This window comes from Heterodontus francisci, chromosome 12 (genome assembly GCF_036365525.1).
Source record: "Heterodontus francisci isolate sHetFra1 chromosome 12, sHetFra1.hap1, whole genome shotgun sequence".
Lineage (NCBI taxonomy): Eukaryota > Metazoa > Chordata > Chondrichthyes > Heterodontiformes > Heterodontidae > Heterodontus > Heterodontus francisci.
In genome coordinates this window covers 68,724,461-68,739,910 of record NC_090382.1, presented here as the reverse complement: position 1 = coordinate 68,739,910, position 15,450 = coordinate 68,724,461, and the positions used below count along the sequence as shown (strand labels likewise).

The 15,450-nt window shown below is 42.9% G+C and overlaps 1 protein-coding gene across 1 annotated transcript in view; it reads right to left on the bottom strand.

Moving 5' to 3' along the window:
- LOC137375905 (A disintegrin and metalloproteinase with thrombospondin motifs 2-like) overlaps positions 1-15,450 on the bottom strand; it is a 315,989-nt gene that overhangs the window by 234,412 nt on the left and 66,127 nt on the right. The window contains exon 3 of the mRNA XM_068043568.1: positions 4,335-4,494. Within this exon, the coding sequence (XP_067899669.1) occupies positions 4,335-4,494 (160 nt within the window). The remainder of the gene's footprint in view (positions 1-4,334; positions 4,495-15,450) is intronic.

Here is a 15,450-nt window from a genome sequence, read left to right as displayed (position 1 = left end):
AACCAATGATTGCAGTATGTGGGACCTCATTGCATTTGCTGACAGTGAGTACTAAAGTAAATCTGATAGATTCCAATCAACAAACAAAATCAAAAGTTAAGCACTTTCAAATTTGTAATAATCTTGTTTGGTCTTGTGCGGATTAGTTTTGTGCAGACATAAACTGTTTGTTTCTATGTACCACACAAGAAGATTTTTTTTGTGGAGAAATTAATATAAAGCATGCCCACAAACTACAAATATAATAGAAGTGGTTTCCCTACTTGGCAGAAATCAAGCAGGTCGTCAAAAATCAGTCAGGTGTCTTGCCCATTGATTAAGGCTTGTGTTTTCAGGGAAGAGGTGTTCTGGTTTTTCTATCCCAGATTATACAGAAATTTTGAATATGCCTGGTTACTATGGTGACAGAACCTTCTTTTCAGTGAATTAATGTCATTCTCTCAGACAAATATTTGGAACTGAATCTCCCATTCGGAGCTGTGCCAGCACATATTCAGTCTCCAAAGTTAAACCTCAAGTCATTCCACTGGTATCACTGCAGATGTTTATGAGTTCTGGATAGAATTCAATCATTTACAGAAGAATTTTGAAATTGAATATCTTAAGTCATAAATATTTTTCACCATAATTATAAATCCATTTCCATGGCGCCATTACGTTCATTACAGATTTTCTTTATGAGATCAGCTTCAGCTCTAATTTGAACAATTGGTTTGGAAAGATGGTTCACGTAACCTGAAATGCTTTAGGCAAGTCAAGAGAATTTTTTTTAGTTTGCCTGAAAGTAAAATTGTACCAGACGGAATATTTTGCCCTCAAATTGATTTTTGAGAGATAGTTCCTAATCCATACTGAGTTTCAGGCATGCTTTTAATGCCTAATATGAATGAACTATTTGGAATAAATGAAAAGAATCTAAAATCCTATTTTATAAAAGATATTTTACCAATAAATTGCATCATATTAATGCTTAACCTTTCATGGACTGAACGCTGGACCACCTCTATTCTAAGGTTGACGAAGAGTCTTGTGCTGATGGAGCTCAACCTCAAATGTTAACCTTTCATTTTTCTTTTGAATGCTTACTGACTGCAATGCATTTCTAGAATTTCCTATTTTTATTTTACTTTTTTAGCATTCATTGTTTTATGCGCACAACGGACTGAAATTTAAACAATGGCAGCCTGCATGCGCGGGCCCAGCTTCAATACATGTTTCTAGCCCTTTCCCACCCTGCCAATAACCATACACTCATTCCTTGCCCTCTCCCCCCACAAAATACTTAACCTTGTGCACCTGATCTTTCCCCCGCAAAGTTCACAAACTTTTTACTTCACCCCTCCCACCATCCCCTGCACCGGTTTAGTTTGAACCCGCTCCTCCCCCCTCCCGCACTGAAATACTTACCTGCTCCCCCCCTCTCCACCAGTGTCCTGCATCGGATCTACGAACGGGTATCCGAAAGCACAGGAGTGCCGGCCGCTGGCAGCAAAATCGCCTCAGAACGGACGTCGGGAGTGGGTAAGTTATTAATTCATTTATGTTAATAAATTTGCCTATGTAAATTTTGGTCCCATCACCGAGCTGCAGGGCGGCCGCCACAAGACCTCGCCACTGTCGGCAATATCGGGCTGGGCCTCCCTGGCGTCGAGGCTTGTGGCGGGCCTCTCCCGCCACTACTCCCGACGTCGGGGGGGCGGGGGGTGGGGGCTGTAAAATCATGCCCTATAATTCCAAAGGATGGTCTTCTGAAAACTTGTCGTTTAGGAAATTGGAAATAGTGTCCCCTCCGGTATGACCTCCATTGTTGCTCTCTCAAGGGCAAGGAGCATAAACCTCAGTGTATCTGGTGTACAACAAGCTTGGCCATCCATCAGTCGATGTGTCTGGATGGCATCAAGTTCAACTGGGCCTCACTGTTCTCAACCGAAACTGTTCATTACTTGAGGAACCACCTGAGGAGCAAAGAAAGACTTTGGCTTCTTTTTACACTAAGTTAGTTCACCTATTGCCCCTGTTCTTGCTGACCTACATTGGATCCCAGTTCTCCAATACCCCCATTGTAAACCCATCCATTATCTTTCCCCTCCCTATCTCTGTAGCTTCCTCCAGCTCAACAAATTACCAGGGTCTCCTCCCTCTCCCCTGCCCCCTCACCTCTAACAAGAGATACAAGGAGCTTATGTACTACTTTGCACCAAGATCGTTACAATCCATTCAGCTGTCTCTGCTGCTGCCTTCCTGTTCCTTTACCTGCTAAGCCAAATCTCACCCAGGACCCTCTCCACCATAGCCCTGAATCTATATTTTTGTCTAGTTTCTCTTCCTTTTTCACCATTCCCTCTTCAAGCTTATCTCATTCATGTGCTGGTAAAATGTTTAACATATCTTTTCGTGCATGAGTTACAATAAAGAATGTTGTCTTTGGCCCTCACCAAACCTCCATGCATACCTCCTAGCTACTTTCTTGGGCTGAGCCAAACATTTTGCAAACTCAAGATCATATTCGATCCAAGGCTATGCTTACAACCCCATCTCCTCTCCATCACAAAGACCACTTACTTCCATCTCAGTAACATCATCTATCTCCACCTTTCCTTAACCTATCTTCGAATGAAACCTTTGCTAACTTTAGACTGAACTATTCCAATGCTCTCCTGGCTAACCACCTCCCACCCCCCTTCCCCATTCTCCACCCTCCATAAACTTCAGCTCATCCAAAACTATGCTGCCCATATCCTAACCCACATCTAGCCCCGGTCACTCAATGTCCTTGATTTTTGTTGATATGCATTGACTGCCAGACCTACAATGCCTCAAAAATTGTGTTTTAGTCCCTCCATGATCCTTCTCTATCTCTGTAGCCTCCTCCAGCTCAACGACCCCTCAAACTTTTCATTCCTCTGACTCTGCCCACCTGTGTATTTCCCTACTCCCTTCATCTTACCATTGATGGCTGTGTCTTTAGCTGTCTCAGCTTCACACTCTGAAATTCCCTCTCTAAATCTTCTGCTCGTCAGCCCCCATCTCCTGTGTTGAGACCTTCCTTAAATTTCATTTCTTTCACTGACCCTTTGGTTGTTTCAAAACCACCAAAACAGATTGGTCAAGGACATCCATTCCTCATTTCAGCAACTTCTAATGGCTCAGCATTGTGGATAAGTGAGAAGCGAGATTCTTCGGCCTGTCCTTTACTTTTCAGGACATTTCCAGGAGGTTACCAGGCACCCCTGTAAATCCCATTAGATAAACCTTAACAGCAGCCAGTGGTACGCACACCTGCTGGAAACAGTCATACTGGGTCCCACCCGGCATATTCAAACAGAGGCCCACCAATGAGGGAGCTGCAAAAAGTAGATGCCACTTCTAACTCCCCCTAGTTCCAGTTCTGATTTATGGTCACCCTGTAGTGTCACCACTGGTGCAGACACCTCCCTGGAAAATGTAAATGAACCCTTTGGAGCAGGGTCACTTGGGGGGGGGAGGGGGGTGCAGATAAACGGGTCACTTATTTCATGGCTGTTTGTGAGACCTTGCTGTGTGCAAATTGGTTGCTGTAGCTGCCTGCAAAACAACAGTGACTGCATTTCAAAGGTAATTAATTGGGAATGAAGTGCTTTCTGTCTTCTCGAGAATATGAAAGGTGATATATAAATGCATTTTTTTTTTACCCAAGCAGAAATGTTAGAAACATTTGTGTTTCCTACCAGGACATACAAATGTTCTGATATTCAAACAAGAAAAGGTCACCAACAGTTTCACATTTCCATTCATTCCAATTGGTGGAATGATATTGCTGACTCCAGAAAAAAAAATGATTTTAAACAACAGAATCCATTCAGTAATAAAAAACCTCAGCTTCCTTAGAAATTGTAGAATTGGGATGAATTCTGAACAATCTTTAGAGCAGATTATAAAGCAAGAAGAAAGTAGATTGTGAAATACAATTACACTTTTTAGCCATGGATGATCTGAATATAATGTTCTCTGAAATAAACACACAGATCGTGTGGGTGCTATTTATCATGAACATTCTGATCTGAGAGTTTTATATAGAAATGCCCAACAAGATTATGTTTCATCTACATGTATTTTAATGGATACAACAGTCAGAATCTAGTTTTTTCTTTATTTCTATTTCATTGCAATATTTAACAAACATCCAACATAAAGGTTCTAATGAAATCCAAAAACTATATTTTATTGTTGGAATAGGTTTTTCCCAATATAAAGTATTTTAAATGGAACTTCCAATCAGATACCCTAGTTTCATTCAAATCTTTTCAAAGGGGGTGAGCCTTTGAATCTATGAAAACAACCATATGTTTACTGACCCTTTGAATGGACATCACTGATTGATGCAGGAAGTGGTCTCTTGGTAGCTGACCTCCGGTACACCACATGGACTCTCCCACTTTCTTCTTCCTCCTCTACTTTGTCTTTCTGCAGTGGTTCAATAAAGAATTCGTCCTTGTCTGTCCGTATCATGCCAGCCTGAAGTGACAGGACCAGAGATTAGACACTCATAATTACTAGAAAATTGCTCATGCAGCTATCACGCAAAACCACTACGCCAGTGAAGCTTTCACACACATAAATACCCACAGGGTTTCTGTCATTTTAGAATATCTGAAGAAGTTAAATACTTTATGAGGAATAATACAGCAGCCATTCCTTGGTCTGACATTAAAAGCAACATAAAAGCAAAAACACATATTTTCTCATATAGGTCAAAAAGTTGATGGACAGCTTCAATAAAGTTGACAACTCAAAAACAATGTACAACTGAAAATCAGTGCTGAATAGACCCATGGCTAAGGCCACTGTTTCAAGGTAACTGAAGAAGTTGTTAAGTTACTTTTCATTAGTCTGAGTTTCAGAATTTTTATTACTGATAGGGTATCACATTCTGCAATTCAAATTGTTGTACTGTGAAAACTGAAACCAAATGGTCTCATGTATGACATACAAAGTAGTTATATAGGGAGTTCACTGGAGCATGAACGTGTCATGATTTAAGTCGCAGTTACATCCGATATTAATCAGTTTAATTAGCATGAAAAAAGTGATAAACAAATTTTTGCAGAGACAAACTGATTTTTTTTTAAAGAAGTGAGCACTAATGGTACTAAATTTATTTACTAGGCAACTGCACGTCCCCCAAAGAAAATTTCGATTTTTGACAATATTTTGTTGCATTTTCAAGCCCGCTGATCACCCTTTCAACATGTTTCAAACACATGACATCTGAGCCAATTTCTGCTGCCGGTGTCTTGGCATCACTAAACATGACAAATTCCAATAACTGTTATTTATGTATCATTAGACAAAGTTTATTGAATGTTCTATTTTAAAATAAAATAGAAAATAGAAAACTGCTCACCTTGGCACACATTGGCCGGAATTTTATGCCACCCCAAAAAGCGGGATGGTGGTGGCGGGGGGTGGGGGGGTGGTGGTGTAAAATGGAGCAGGAGGCTCCAAGAGGCTTTATCAACCCGCTCCTGCCTCCACCGCCGTTTACGTAGTGCAGGGTGCAGAAAAAACAGCCCGCCCGCCCCAGACCAATCAAGGCCCTTAAGTGGCCATTTAACAGCCCGACCGATTACCCGATTATCCCCAGTGAGGCAACCAAAACTTACTTTATTTCCCGGCTCCCAGGCATCTCGTCTTCATGCTGGGCTGTAGTTCCAGCAGTGGCCACCGCTTCAGATGGCACTGCTAGGACTAAGAGCTGCCGGCCCGTTGATTAGCCGGCAGCTCCATTAGCAGGTGGATGTCCCGCCTCAGAGCAATTAAAGCCTGGGGACCCGTAAAATATGGAACAGATCCTCAGGCGAGGCAGAAGCAGGTTCACCACTGACTTTTACGTCGGAAGCCAGCTCCTGTTTGCCCACTGTAAAATTTCTGCCATTGTTAAAAGAAACTGGCAATTGGGTTATTTTTCAGTCACCTAGGGCTGAATTTTACTGGCCCCTCGATGCCGCCGGTCGCAGGGGCTGGTAAAATGTTGTGGGGAGAGGCCTGCCTCGACCTGCGACGTCAAGAAGGGCCCGCTGCATATTACCGGTAACAAGGGGGCCTAGGTGCGGGCCCCCCCCCCACCGCCTGGCAGTGGGCCCTTCATCTGCATATTTAAATTGACCGTAATGATATTCAAATGAACTTACCTGCCGTCCCATGCCGATTTTATGGCCTCCGTTCAACCTTTGCGCGCCTTCGGAGCTCCGCATGGAGTTCCGAGGGGAGAACTTGGTGGGGAGGGGGAAGAAATAAAAATTTCAGGGCGGGAGGGGTGGAGGAGCAGGGAAATCAATTTTTTTGGATGTGAGGATGGTGGGAAGCGGTTATAGGCCAAATGTTATAAGTTTAGGGGATAAAGGTTTGGGTAGGGAAAAAGGAACGTGCTGGTGATTTCAATGCCTGAAATGGGGGGGCTTGGGGAAGGGCCATCCACATATTTCTTACTGTTTAATAAAAATTTATTACTGCTGCCCGTTTAGAAATTTAAAGTAATTCTAAGGGCTTAAAGCCCTTTAAAATGATGCCGGCGCCCGCATGATGGCACCAGATGCCATTGCCGGGGACGCGGAGGCTGCCCCTACATGTCATCGGGGACGGGCACACATCCCCACTGTTTGAATGAGCCCCCGCACTAAATATCGCGGGGGCTCTGCGGCGGCTGCTGAATGCGGGCATTCTGTCAAGTTCAAAGTGCACCGCCACAGAGCGCGGTGTCTGAATAAAATTCAGCCCCTAGTGATAACATTTCCAAATCAGTGAGACTTGGCAACATTTATTGACATTTTCTGAACATGAATACCTAGTCTAACTGACCATACTACCCTGCAGCAGGCTACTTGCCTGGAATGAAAGCTTCTGATGATTAAATCTCTGCGGTTGGAATGGCAGGTGTCATATTGTATCTATCTCATCTACCAATGGGCTGCTGATCTTTATTGGGAGGGAGGGCCATAAAAAAGAAATTGGTAGGAGAGTGGTCCCCAAGTCACTCTTCTGTGCCTCTGAAAGACTTGTCATTTTCTTGGTCACATGCCTGGGGAGGGCAGACCCAAAGAAAAAAAATCATTGACTAAAAACGAGGGGCAAAAAATGTAATAGAGAGATCAATTGAACATTTTGTAGCTCACAGGAAGCTAAGAAATACTGTTGATGGTTTTAATGAATGAACGCTTCACATAGTCACTTGAGATTTCTTTGTCCACTGTTAGAGAAGGTGTTAACCCATTGAAAAAAAGCATTTAAGCAGTAGATGGAGGAGTGTCATATTAAGTTAAGCATTTGTCTAGTTCTTCGGCCTCCTTGTCTCGAGAGACAATGGGTAAGCACCTGGAGGTGGTCAGTGCTTTGTGTAGCAGCGCCTGGAGCGGCTATAAAGGCCAATTCTAGAGTGACAGACTCTTCCGCAGGCGCTGCAGATAAAATTGGTTGTCGTGGGCTGTTGCACAGTTGGCTCTCCCCTTGCGCTTCTGTCTTTTTTCCTGCCAACTGCTAAGTCTCTTCAACTCGCCACACTTTAGCCCCGCCTTTAAGGCTGTCCGCCAGCTCTGGCGATCACTGGCAACTGACTCCCACGACTTGTGATCAATGTCACAGGACTTCATGTCGCGTTTGCAGATGTCTTTAAAGCGGAGACATGGATGGGTCTGATACCAGTGACGAGCTCGCTGTACAATGTGTCCTTGGGGATCCTGCCATCTTCCATGCGGCTCACATGGCCAAGCCATCTCAAGCGCCGTTGGCTCAGTAGGGTGTATATGCTGGGGATGTTGGCCGCCTCGAGGACTTCTGTGTTGGAGATACGGTCCTGCCACCTGATGCCAAGGATTCTCCGGAGGAAGCGAAGATGGAATGAATTGAGACATCGCTCTTGGTTGACATACATTGTCCAGTTAAGCATTTGTCTAGTAATATCACAGTTATTTCTAAGCTTTGTTTAAAGAATATCAGCCAAGAGGTGGAGTCTCTTGGTCTCATTTACATGCTGATTCAACAACACTGCTTCAATCATCCAAGGGTTTCCTGAACTAGAAACAGATTTTAAACATCCTGCAATAGATTTCCCTTTGTTTGTAAATAATCACCTGGGAGGAGCAAATAGAGGAAAATCAGACAGGAACAATACCCTGCCTTCAGATTGAAAAATCAGATGGTCTCCACTACAAGCGTACAATCCCTCCCCACCGTACACCCCCATCCACCACCCAATTTTCCCGCATGTGCTCCAACTAGACAATTACTTATGCCAAGTGCAAAAAAGGAGTGTCCGCTTCATAACTGATGGTACAGAACTCGTGACGTTCATCATGGCACTGGATCACCGAAGCAACACATTTTTCACCACTATGCACCACTCTTATCATTAGTCCATATTCTGAAACATTAGTCCCATAACCTGATAAGTATTTATGATCTGTGAGTAACAACAGAATATACTCTGAGCATGGCCCAGCTTATTCTTACATTTAAAAAAAACACAATAATTATAATTATATAGTCAGCAATAGTTAATGTGGTTAAACAGGTCATTCCTTTCAACAAGAAACACATTCAGCATTTCAAGTAAATAAGAGCCACTGGTTTTTGTTTACTGGAGATGCGATAAACAGGGATTTTTCATTTCCTTATATGTTTGCCTGTAACAGTACATATCAAATTAATGCTGACACTGGCATGTATCATAGAGCTCCACTCATTCAGTTAATTAAAATAAAGATGTAACAGCTCTATTACTAGCCACTTTATTTATTATAACTGTAAAGTTTATCTGAATGTTGAGAGATAGAAAAGCAGAACAGACTTAAGTGACAGTTGTTATGGAAGTTATTTTCTTTCTCTGTTTGAAAACTACAGGGGAGGGTCTCCGTGCCTTTAAGACTGAGAGCAGTTTTTTATATTCTCTGGGAACAGTGTGTGAACTGCAAGCCTGTTTCCTAAGCAGCAGCAAGAGAGAGATTTTGTATCAATTTGACTGTGTGTAAAGACTGGATAGAACCAGTTGGTACTGGCAGACTGGCGAAGCGTGCTCGCCTGAAGGAAGGATTTGTTGCTCTCTCAGCAGAAAATCTACACTGGCCTACAGGCTGTGTTTTGCCTAAAGAGGAAAAGACCCATGAAAAGAAATATTTGCATTATTGGAGGTAACAAATTCCTTTTTACTCCCATCTCTAAGAAGTCTCTAACTCAGGAGTGACTTTCTGTTGCCTTTTGTGTTACTGAGAGTTCTGGAAACTCAGTAAAATTTCTGCTGATAGACTGCTAACTCAAAAATCTAAACAGACCTATTGTTATACTCCTTGTTGAAAGATCTGTGTGACGCCTACTGCAGCTGAAGTATCGTGAATGCCTATTCATTACAGACTGTTCATCAAATTTGCCTGGAGACTTTGTGAGGCGTCTGACTATTCAACTCTGGGACTCCTCACCGAACCGGGCGCATAACCCACCAAGACTTACAACCCAGTTGTTTTATTATTCCTAAGAAACAGCTTTAATTTAAGACATCATTTTAGAACAGGTTAACCATTGGTTTTTGAATGTATGTGTGTGCATGAGGGTTAGGAGGAATAAGAAGTTATAAAGTCTTTTCAGACATAGATTTATCTCAGTATTGGTTAAGATTTGGTTTATTAATAAATAGTTAATTTGTTGTTTAAAGATACCTGGTTGATGTGTTTTATTCTGGGGGGGGGTTAATAAAGTGTTAATTTAGTTAATTTCCAGTAGGTGGGAAACTTTAATAATATGCTGTGTCCTGTGGAGTAATGGGACTGAATTGACAGTGTATTACTCCCGCCTCAGTCGCAACATAGTCTTAAAGGTTATTGTGGTTTCCTGATCAGAGTTAATGTTAACTATACCTATCGTATCTGCAGTTATAATATAAAATTAGAGGCTGTAGTTTGGAATGTAATTTCCAGTCCTGCAAATGAGTTTGCAAGTTCCTTGTATACTTAAACTGTTATAAAATATGAGGAGGAAATTTGGTCCCCATGCTCTTCCTTGCTTCACAGCAAACTTGCAGCCTACTTTCAGCTGGCAGTAGTCACTCCACACCCCATCCTATTTACATCCCCTCCATCCCCAGGACCTATTACGGGCTGGTGCAGGGTCCAAGCCAGATTATTTCGGGAGGGCGGCAACTGGTGAGCTGTATCAGGATGCAAAACTGATGTCTACAGCTCAGTGGTATTACGATAAGCCCCGGATCCAATTTGGAGCAAGCCTTGGATTTCACACGTGCATTCTAGATGCACCATCCAACAATTTCTCTGCTATGGCACATAATGTAAGCCAGATAACAATAATTTTACTGCCAAAATAACCATGAGACCAATGGCACTTGTTATTAATGCGTAAATGGTACAGCAACTTCAGGCAACGAGCAGATGTGCGGGTAAATGCCAATATTCAAAAGTTGTTGTTGGAGCTGCACAATTCCACTATTAGCTTGCTGTCCACCTCACCATTGATATGCATTGAATGCCGTAAAGTTGCTGTATTTCCACAGTAGATACAAACTGAACTCGCCACAGAAAGCTAATTCTTGTCATTTCAAGTGTACGTTCCCTTTTAACGACATAATAATTGTTAATTACTGTCAATCAATCTCTCTGGCACTGAAAATTAACTATTACAAGTGTGAAGTCTTCAGATATTAATTGTTGTTGGAAATATTAAATACCAAAAAATTGTTTAACGTTTCCTTTTTGCCTTTCTCTTAATCCTATCTTTATTACCCTCTCTTTATTTCTCTTTCTGTACCTGATTTGATATTAAATTCACCCTCTTGAATTTACACTTCTTTCTTAGTCCCTGAACTGTTCATTTCACAATCCTTCAATCTGACTGATTAAGGAGATAGCCTGCTGGTTGCTCTCAATGCCAAGTTATCAGCTTGCATCTTCAGCAACTTAATGGGCAAACATGTTTTGAGCTGAAGGGTGCAGGGCAAGTCTAAATAACAGCACAGGCCATTAGGAGCAAGGGTCACAAAATCAGTCGTGGAGGTCTGCATGCCTGATTCACAAACCAAAGCCGGGATTTTATCCGGACGATGGGGATCTCGGCCACCGGCAAAAGCATTGGCAAGAGCCCTGCATTGCCTCTTCTAGGGAAAGCCCGCCATGTGACTTTAGGCTTTCAGTTCCTGAGGGGCTATACAATGACTTCTAATCTCAGCCTATTTTGATAAGATGAGGGATGTTCACACTTTATTGTAGTGATTAAAGCTGGAGATGGAATGTCTGCTAATGCTTTTGTTTTAGCTCACTTCATGGGTGGCTGACATTCATGTGTGATGAGTTGTTTTATTTCAATGCAGACGGAGTTAATGAGTTTCAGTTCTAGCAGACGTGTATTATGTATTTCAATGCAGGAGAAGGTATGTGTCATGTGACTTTTTCCTCCATCTTGTTGAAGACAAGTGTACCAGTCTTTTTAAATTGTTCTTTTTTTATAGGCTGCGATTGCTGACAACACAACCACTAGGTGGCGCAGTACTTGCACATGCGCAAATGCAGGCTCTTCAACTGGAACGTCAGTGTCTGCGACGTTCAGGCAGCTGCCAGGATTAAAGATAGCGCTTCTCAATCTATCACAGGAAATGCTCACGGCTAGATCATTCTAGCAAACTAACCTTACATTAAATTTGGTGGAAGCCCAGTAATATGCTACTATGTAATTATAGTATTCTGTCAGCCTCAGATCCATTTAATATTCCAGTAATCCTATTAAATACAAAAGGAATTTTATGATTGAATTTCCATTGGAAGATAGTGAATTGGCACCCCAATCAATGGAAAAGAAAATTGGGCAGAGTATAAAATGTGCTGCCAATTCGTTTTCGTGATTCAACTATATGACTGACCCGCACTAATTTCGCCTGAACGCAGCTACTGGCCACTCTCCCCCTTCAGTAACTCGCTTTCTCCCCCCTCCTCCCCATTGGCCGCTTCCCACCTCCCCCCCCCCCCTCAGCCGCTCACTCCAGACCTTGCTGCTCCCTCCCACTTCCCTGGGCGATTGTTCCCCACTTGCCCTACCCACTCTCCGGCTCGCTCCCCGAACTTCCACCCCCTCCAGACACTAGCTCTAGGCCGCGCCGCTTCCCTCCTCTCAGCCACTCGCTCCCATGTTTCATCAGTCTCCGCGCGCCACCTGAAGAAGGACGGGACAAGGTAGGTGGGAGTGGCCGATAGGAGGCAAGTGGCGCAGCCCAGAGTTAGCTGTGGAGGGGTGGGGGGACGGGGAGTAAGCGGCTGGAGAGCTGGATGGCACAAAGCGAGGAACAATCGGCCGGGGAGAGGGGGGAGCAGCGAGGCCTAGAGCGAGCGGCTGAGGGGAGGAGGCGTCAAGGCCTGGAGTGAGGGGGACACCCGATGACGCTTTATCGTGCATGCACAAAGATGGACCTGGCGCGGATACACGATGACATTAGCGCTGCATGATGACGTCATCCTGCGCATGCGCCTCTAAGTCCTGAAAAGATTCTGATGACGTTGATGGGCTGGTGCATTGTCAGGAATCACTTTGTTTTTTGTAACTCTTCAGTTTATTTTCTAGTTCCATCGCTGCACTTCCCATGAGCTTGAGCTTCCCATGGGCGGCACAGTGGCGCAGTGGTTAGCACTGCAGCCTCACAGCTCCAGGGACCCGGGTTCGATTCTGGGTACTGCCTGTGTGGAGTTTGCAAGTTCTCCCTGTGTCTGCGTGGGTTTTCTCCGGGTGCTCCGGTTTCCTCCCACAAGCCAAAAGACTTGCAGGTTGGTAGGTAAATTGGCCATTATAAATTGTCACTAGTATAGGTAGGTGGTAGGGAAATATAGGGACAGGTGGGGATGTTTGGTAGGAATATGGGATTAGTGAAGGATTAGTATAAATGGGTGGTTGATGGTCAGCACAGACTCGGTGGGCCGAAGGGCCTGTTTCAGTGCTGTATCTCTAAAGTTCCACAGTAAAGTAAAGTTCCACAAAGCTTGACAAGAGGCTCTGTAGCAGGCTCGTGAAAACTCGATAATAATCTTCAATGAAGTCCTTCACTTCCTTCAGATTAAACTAGAGGATCAGAGGGAAATAACTCAGGAATCACAACAGGCAATTGAAGGATAACAGAGAAAGAATTAACCCTCAGGATGCCGGCAATGAGTTATTTTATTTTAAAGAGATCACATTCCAGGACTTCCAGCAAGTTATCTTCTTGAGTACCACCAGCTTGCTTTCTTAATCATTGAAGAAAATATGACCTGTTGCATCTCTGACATCATTAACAACAATCACTTGCACCTATATAGAAATTTTAAAATAGGACATGACCCAAGGTACCTTATGGTAGGAATAGGGAGGAAAAAAATAAATAGGAATAGATAAAGGAAGATTAGGCTGCATAAGGCCAACACTCATTGGCTTAATTCTGGCTTCAAATTCATTTTCCAGCCAAATGGACATAGATTTTTAAGTTATTGGGTTTCAGCTCCATTATGGCCAATGGAAAGGAAAGTTTATAAACTAAGAAAATAAGAAATAACATAAAATGAATAAAAGATAGAAGAACTAAGAAATAAGAGTTAATAAAGCATATGAGATTCAATAGAGCACATGGAAGAGAATCGGAAAGGAAAATATACAGGTAGAACGGAATTGGTTTATAGGTATTTTGATTTCAGGTTTTTTTGAAGTAATTATATTTTATCATAGTAATACTGAAGTACTAAAGCTATTCCTTTCCTTCAGTTTATTAGAATTAGAATTAGAACATTACAGTGCAGTACAGGCCCTTCAGCCCTCGATGTTGCGCCGACCTGTGAAACCATCTGACCTACACTATTCCATTTTCATCCATATGTCTATCCAATGACCACTTAAATGCCCTTAAAGTTGGCGAGTCTACTACTGTTGCAGGCAGGGCGTTCCAAGCCCCTACTACTCTCTGAGTAAAGAAACTACCTCTGACATCTGTCCTATATCTATCACCCCTCAACTTAAAGCTATGTCCCCTCGTGTTTGCCATCACCATCCGAGGAAAAAGACTCTCACTATCCACCCTATCTAACCCTCTGATTATCTTATATGTCTCTATTAAGTCACCTCTCCTCCTCCTTCTCTCCAATGAAAACAACCTCAAGTCCCTCAGCCTTTCCTCGTAAGACCTTCCCTCCATACCAGGCAACATCCTAGTAAATCTCCTCTGCACCCTTTCCATAGCTTCCACATCCTTTCTATAATGCGGTGACCAGAACTGCACGCATTACTCCAGGTGCGGTCTCACCAGAGTTTTGTACAGCTGCAGCATGACATCGTGGCTCCGAAAGTCGATCCCCCTACTAGTAAAAGCTAACACACCATATGCCTTCTTAACAGCCCTATTAACCTGGGTAGCAACCTTCAGGGATTTATGTACCTGGACACCAAGATCTCTCTGTCCATCTACACTACCAAGAATCTTCCCATTAGCCCAGTACTCTGCATTCCTGTTACTCCTTCCAAAGTGAATCACCTCGCACTTTTCCGCATTAAACTCCATTTGCCATCTCTCAGCCCAGCTCTGCAGCCTATCTATGTCCCTATTATAGTAACATAAGGTGGTTTTTGAATCATCCAAAAGGTGAGATAAAAATTTTAATAATGGCATGAATTCCATGGTGGGTTCAGCACTGGAGGACTTAAAGATCTTCACTGAGATGAGTCATTTAGTGTGATGATCACTTTATATGAGTCAGATCACCAGTGTTAGCCAGTACCCCAAACTAATGAGACAATCCTTAGATCACAGATTGAATCATTGGGTTAAAAATTGATAAAGAGGTATTAGAAAGGCTAGCTGTACTTAAAGTTGATAAATCACCAGGATCGGACAAGATGCAACCGAGGATACTGAGGGAAGTAAAGGTGGAAATTTCAGAGGTACTGTCCATAATTTTCCAATCCTTCTTAGATATGGGAGGTGATTGGAGAATTGAAAATGTTACATCATTGTTCAAAAAAGGATGTAGGGATAAGCCCAGCAACTACAGGCCAGTCAGTTTAATCTCAGTGGTGGGAAAGCTTTCGGAAACGACAATCCCGGAGAAAATTAACAGTCACATGAACAAATGTGAATTAATTAAGGAAAGTCAATGTGGATGTGTTGAACAAAAATCATGTGTAACTAACTTGATAGAGTGATTTGTTGAGGTAACAGAGAGGGTTGATGATGGGCAATGAGGTTGATGTGGTGTACATGAACTTCCAAAAAGCATTTGGTAAAGTGTCACATAACAGGCTTGGCAGCAAAGTTGAAGCCCATGGAATAAAAAGAACAGTGACAGCATGAATACAAAGTTGGCTGAGTGATAGGAAACAGAGAGTGGTGGTGAGCAGTTGTTTTTCAGACTGAAGGAAGATATATAATGGGGTTCTCCAGGGGTTGCTATTAGGACCACTGCTTTTCTT